Raw genomic sequence first — 6751 nt, 5'->3', positions numbered from 1 at the left:
TGATTGTGAAGCATGGAGCTGTTGGATTAGCATACTCCAAAATAAACCTAATTGGTATAGAGATTGGACCTCAAGACTTGCTTTTGTTTAGCTATTTCAGTTGCTTCACTACTTCTTCTACTATTTTTAAGTTTCTCATGTTGGCAGTCGTTCCTGATTCGAATTCTGGAATATTTACTTTGTCTACTTTGGTGAAGGAATTTCAGAAGACTGTGTTTAGTAACTCTGCTTTGCCAGCACAGTTATCGGTAGTATTTCCATTGCTATCGTTCAGAGAATGCATTGACTATGTCTTGCCGACCAGAATCTCTTTAGATTTTCTGTCAGGTTTCGAGAAAGAAATTGTTCAAATGGCTCTGAACACTATGGGAGTTAACATCTGAGGTCATCAGTCCCCTAGAACTTAGAATTATTTAAACCTAACTAACCTAAGGACATCACACACATCCATGCCCGAGGCAGGATTAGAACCTGTGACCGTAGCAGTCGCGCGGTTCCGGACTGAAGCGCCTAGAATCGCTCTGCCACCGCGGCCGGCTCGAAAAAAAGTTACGTGATGGTAACTAGTATAAGCATCTCGAATATAAATCCGCGCTAAATTTACAGCTTCTGTAAAAGATCGCCATCTTGGTAATTTTGCACAAATCTCTCAATTGCTGCCGATACCATATCTTTGAATTCAAGCCACATTTGGTCTATATTTACAGTGTTCATTTGAAAGGATGGAGATTGTCTCTCAGGAAGGCGTCAACTGAGTTTTTATCTACTTTTTTGAACAGGTATATTTTTCATTTATTTGTGGAAGATTTTAGAATTACAATATTCAGTCTCGCTACGACAACCCTCCGTTCACTAATGCCTGTAACCGTTTTGGTGCTCTTTATTAGCTCAGGATTATTTGTTGCTAAGAGATCAATTGTGTTTTCGCTACAGTTTACTATTCGAGCGAGCTCATGAACTAACTGCTCGAAATAATTTTCAAAAATGGTTCAAATGGCTCTCAACACTATGGGAGTTAACAGCTGAGGTCATCAGTCCCCTAGAACTTAGAACTACTTAAACCTAACTAACCTAAGGACATCACACACATCCATGCCCGAGGCAGGATTCGAACCTGCGACCGTAGCGGTCGCGCGGTTCCGGACTGAGCGCCTGAACCGCTAGACCACCGCGGCCGGCAATAATTTTCAGAGAATGCGTTTAGCACAATTACGGTTGGTGTTCTATGCATACTCCCGGATTTAAACATGTATTTTCTCCAACATATCGAAGGTAAATTGAAGTCACTAGCAACTATAATTGCACGAGTTGTGTACATGTTTGAAATTAAACTCAAGTTTTCTTTGAACCTTTAAGCAACTGTATTATCTGAGTTGGGAGGTCGGTAACATGATCCAACTATTATTTTATTCCTGTTGCCAAGAATTATTTGTATTCATACTAACTCACAGGAACTATACTCTTCAATTTCGCATCAAGATAAACTACTTTTGACAGCAACAAACACGCCACCGCCAACTGTGTTTAGCTTTTCCTTTCTGAACACCGCTTGGTTCTCCGCACAAATTTCGGTTGAATTTACCAACGGCTTCAGCCAGCTTCCTGTGCCTATAACGATCTGAGCATCAGTGCTTTTCGAGCTCCGATACTTCCCCAATACGGCTAATGCAGTTATACCCATGGTTCCTGTATCTACGTTCTTCCTGTGTTCAGCCTGCACCCTTTGTGACTGAAGTCCTTTTTTGTTTTTCCTACACCCTCTAGCCTAAAAAACCGCCCGGTCCACGCCACACAGCCCCTGCTACCACTGTAGCCGCCTCTTGCGTGTAGTGGACTCCTGACCTATTCAGTGGAACCCGAAACCCCACCACCCCACGGCGCAAGTCGAGGAATCTGCAGCCTACGCGGTCACAGAACCGTCTGAGCCTCAGATTCAGACCCTCCACTCACTTCTGTACCAGAGGTCCGCAATCGGTTCTGTCGACTATGCTGCAAATGATGAGCTCTGCTTTCGTCTCGCATTCCAGACTGCCGGCCTTTACCACTTGTAATAGCCGCTCGAAACCAGAGAGAATCTCTTCTGATCCAAAGCGACACACGTCATTGGTACCGACGTGAGCCACCATCTGCAGTTGGCTGCACCCTGTGCTCTTCACGGCATCCACGTCATTTCGATAAGTAACTAACGAACTAACTAAACTAAATGTCAAATAATATTTAACTTCCCTCACGATTCGAAAATATCATCACAACTTGTGAGATCCTGTAGTTGATATGGTGTGTCTGACTTTCACATAAAGAGCAGCAGAACTACCTTCTATATTTACTAGGTAGTGAAGCCCGATGGTGACCCTAGTACACAACATTTAACCTATTTTTGTCATATTTCAGAGTTATCAGACGACTTGTAACTGGTCCTTAGATAAACTGAACCTAAAACCTGTGGGTCAGTGCAGAAATGAAATGCAAGTGCTAAGCTAATAAAGGAAGTTGTACTGTGTTAGCAAATACACAAACAACAACCCACTATTCACTTAACCCCTCAATATAAAAGTGGTTTCCTGTAACAGCTGAGCCAACATACTGCACTTTATTGTGTAGGCATCGCTAAATTGGTCTTTTCTGAAGACAATGATCTTGACGTTACCATTATTTAATTTTCATATCTTATTTTCTGCTCCAGCTACTACTTTCTGAATTTTAGTATGCCATACATAAAAGTCTAGTTGTTATGTCTACGAAATTTTGAACTTTTCACACTATATACTTTATTTTTCAGCACGACCACTACTAATTAATCCTTCTATGCGAATGTAAATGATTTTGAGTTGAAACGGTAGTGGGAATTAAAACACAATTTTATTTAGAGGATAGAGTATCGTTTTATTACGAACTTACTTACAAACTAACGAAATAATCACTTAAAAAGAATGCGCTTTTAATTCTTACAGGCATGATCTCGCACAAAAAACATTTTTTGCTCTCACCGTTGTAATCGTAAATAATATCACAGCTCTTATAGAGTGTCACAAAAAAGATAAAAATTTGTACTAGTTAAGGAACAGGAATATATTTGATATGTACTACAGGTCTGAATTTATTTATTTAGTCTTAATAATAAAAACTAATTTACTACTCAAACTTCTGATAATTCAGACATTCATTGTCTTGTGGACTGTTATCTATTATTAGCTTTGGCAATTTATGGCTCCCAAAACATGGACTTATGTCAGTTTAGATTCTTAACAAAACTAAATTATTTAATTCTACTGAATTATTTAATTCCACTGGGTGCCATAGAATTAATCAGTTGGTGTGTATCTCATATTTCCTTAACTGGCACTGTTTATCAATAAATTTTAAAAATACAACAAAAGTTTGCACATAAATAAATTAAGACTATTTCTGCGTCTTAATGTCTTTGCGTCAAACAGTATAACAATAAATTTACCATCAAATTAAATTGCTGAAGGTTTAATAAACAACAACGCTCAGCATTGAATTTTACCGTTGTAACAGCGTTGAACTGTTTTTCCTGAAGTATATAATTCAATATAAGTGTCAGTAATACAAATGTTTGCTGCATTCACTACGAAGACATGGCATCAAACATGTAGCCAAATAATCTTATTTTCTTCAGCTGAAACAAAAGCTGCTACAAAACAAGACTAGAGCAACCTTAATATGTGAGAAAGCAACAATTATTTTCAACGAGATGTTCATATGTTACTAAAAATTAATTTGGAAGACAAAAAATGTAAAAGCTACTTGTATTAGAGCTTAGGATAGGATTTTAACCTATAAAATATTACTATGCAGTCCAAATTGTGTTCATTTCATTTTGAAATGAGTGCGTTAAGGAAATGATTTACAGCAGAAAATTTTGATTTTGTTACAAAAATATCAATATTGGCAACACAACAGTTGTATTCTTCATACTCACTAGACTCCTTTGTATTTACTTGGTCAGAAAAAGTTTCTGAAAAAAATTGTTTCAGAAGAACTATTATGAAGAAACGTTATATATATTCTGTGAAAGAACAGGTATATTTCAGCATCTAGCGAGCACAGAGAATTTGTTGGCAGACGCCTTTGTGGCGTTCTCCTTACAGATACTTAGCACAAGCAAGCAGAAGGAGAACTTTCACAGTCACTGAAACCCACAAAGCAGCGAGTCTGTACAGGCATCGAATCTTGACTTCGTCTCTGCTCACAAGACCAGCCCGATTCAACGTGACCTTTTGCTTTCCACCGGTTGACCTTTTTTTTTTTCAAGATTTTGGCGAAAACCATTACAAGAAAGTAGAAACTTCGTCAAACGTCAATAATAAAGTGAGAGCACTAGAGAAAGAAACTAATTGCAGTAAGTTTCTGATCGCCCATGTGAACGCATGTATCACTGAGATTACAATATGTCATCCACTGCCATTACAGATACTGATTTTGACTATGCAACATAGAGCTGCTGATATAATCTTTCAGAGGAAGCATTTACAGAAGGGCAAGAAGAATGAGGACGATAGAATCAATAGAATGAGAAAAATGCAGATAACAAGTTACAATTGTGCGCCAGATCGTGCTTTGAAAACAAATAACTAGTGTACCAGTAAGATTCCGAAGTGATGTTTTTTGCAAAACCATACAATCGAATTGGCGTAATACTGCTGCTTCCTCTATGCCGAGTTTCATTCCTTTGAACTGGGCTCAGTAGAAGTTCGTGAAAAGTATAGAGGGAATTTGACGGCTTTTGCCAGAAATGAGACTCGGTCCATTTACTACCGTGTTTCTCGCAGTCTTACTGTACATAACATGCTACATTTGGAGCAGTTTATATGAGAAGCCTTGTAACAATAAAGCGATCGATTTTGCGGCACATTCATGAGGTGTTCACACTGTTTATCTTGTACAGTTTGTGCCGAAACTAACTAAAATCAATCCCCATCTGCCATTTCCTTTGATTCTAAGGCCACTGTGAGAGCTAGGAATCTCCTTCCAAATATTCCCAATGGGGACTCTCTCTGCCGCAACGCTATGTCATTACTCGAACAACTGGCCCTAGGTGGGGAATGAAAAGTTTTAAAATGATAAAAAACAAAGAGACCTCAGCAGAAATAGGAACACATGAACTACTAAGCTAAGGTGCGCGCAGAATAACTCGGATTCTACTTGTGCGAGCGGCATGACTGGGGAGGTGACAGCGGTAGTGGTGGGAGAGCGTCCCTTCGTAAATGGCCACGGCACAGTAGGGAAGAGGAGGGGAGGTGCAGATCAGCTGAAAGCTATACACAAAGTCTTCCATATCGGAACTTCTAAGCTACAGCCGGTAAGTGTTCGTTTTAGCATCTTATATCAGTACAGCCAACAGTTTGACAAGTACAGACGTTTAAAATCATTAGCGCCAGAGTAGAAAACAAAAAAAAATAAAAAGGACAGTGGGCTGCTCCTAATGGCTGAACCACACAGTGAAGGAAAGAAGGATGTGCAAAGCGTCTTTGGCACAAAGAGATGGAGTCGCCCAGGCCTGAGATTATGTTTCTGAACATAGGCCCGATTACTTTGCGTGAGTTCTACTTCCCTTCTCCAAATCTGCCTCTGGCATCCGTCATTCGGTGGATGCAGCCGAAGACTAAACAGTAGACATTACCCTACAGTGCAGAGAACTGAGAGAAAGTGTAAATTTGTGGGTGCAGCAGGACAGGTACACGAGGTGTTTAGCTCTTCGCCAGTTCCCCGTCACTCCTTCATTTGGCCAGCGGCAAACAGAACCTGCCGCTCTGGTACACACAATAGACGAAGAGAGATGAAGCGCCGCTGCTGAGCAGTCTGGGACGGTGGTGGGTCCGTCTAGAGGTAGAAGTGGAGGGCGGCCTCGAGCGCAGAGCTGGTGATGTGCCGCTCGCAGGGGCTGGTGTCCCAGAAGGCGCCGTGGCAGCCGGACTGCTCGAAGCAGCCGTAGCGCACCGCCTTCGAGTTGGGGCTGCAGCAGGTCACGATGGCCCACACGCAGCGAGATATCTGCGGCTCGTCCAGCACGGAGTTGCCCCTCCCAAACACCTGCGAACACAGTGGCATACGTCACCTCTGGGATGCCCCTAGTAGAGCAAAAACACTGTAATATGGCTCACCGCACATCCACACCTGCACTACCATATCAAAAGCATCTGGACATCTCTACTCGACGAACTGACCACCAGATGTCACGACAGGTGGACCCACCAGTATAAAAGAAGATGGGGACTAGATGTTGGTACAGAAGCAGTATGAGTCAAATGGGCGGGTCAGAGGGAGTTCAGTCACTTCCAACGTGGAATGTCACCTGAGGAACAGATCTACATCTACATCATACTCAAAAAGCCACCAAACGGTGTGTGGTGGAGGGTACTTTCAGGACCACTATCTGATTCCTCCAACCCTGTTCCACTTGCGGATAGTTCGTTGTATTGGCTCTAATTTCTCGAATTTTCTCCTCGTGGTCAATACGCGAGATGTATGTGGGGGGAAGTAATATGTTCTCCGACACCTTCTGAAAAGTGCTGTCCCAAAATTTCAATAATAACTCTCTCTGTGATGCACAACGCCTTCCTTGTAACATCTGCTAGTGGGGTTTGTTTAACATCTCCGTATCGCTCTCTCACCAGCTAAACGATCCCGTGACGAAAGGTGCCACTCTTCGTTGGATCTTCTCTGTCAGTCCTACCTGATAGGGATGCCAGATAGATGAACAATACTCAAGAATCTGGCGAATAAGCGC

General features: G+C 41.6%; 1 protein-coding gene across 1 annotated transcript in view; it reads right to left on the bottom strand.

Annotated features, from left to right (window-relative positions):
- Positions 1-2876: 2876 nt before the first annotated feature.
- Positions 2877-6751, bottom strand: part of LOC126417799 (ran-binding protein 9) — an 87023-nt gene continuing 83148 nt past the window's right edge. Inside the window, exon 4 of the mRNA XM_050085146.1 lies at positions 2877-6054. Within this exon, the coding sequence (XP_049941103.1) occupies positions 5845-6054 (210 nt within the window). The 3' untranslated portion in view covers positions 2877-5844. The remainder of the gene's footprint in view (positions 6055-6751) is intronic.

The sequence above is a fragment of the Schistocerca serialis genome, chromosome 1 (assembly GCF_023864345.2).
Source record: "Schistocerca serialis cubense isolate TAMUIC-IGC-003099 chromosome 1, iqSchSeri2.2, whole genome shotgun sequence".
NCBI classification, from domain to species: Eukaryota; Metazoa; Arthropoda; class Insecta; order Orthoptera; family Acrididae; genus Schistocerca; species Schistocerca serialis.
This window is presented reverse-complemented; position numbering and strand designations above follow the sequence as displayed.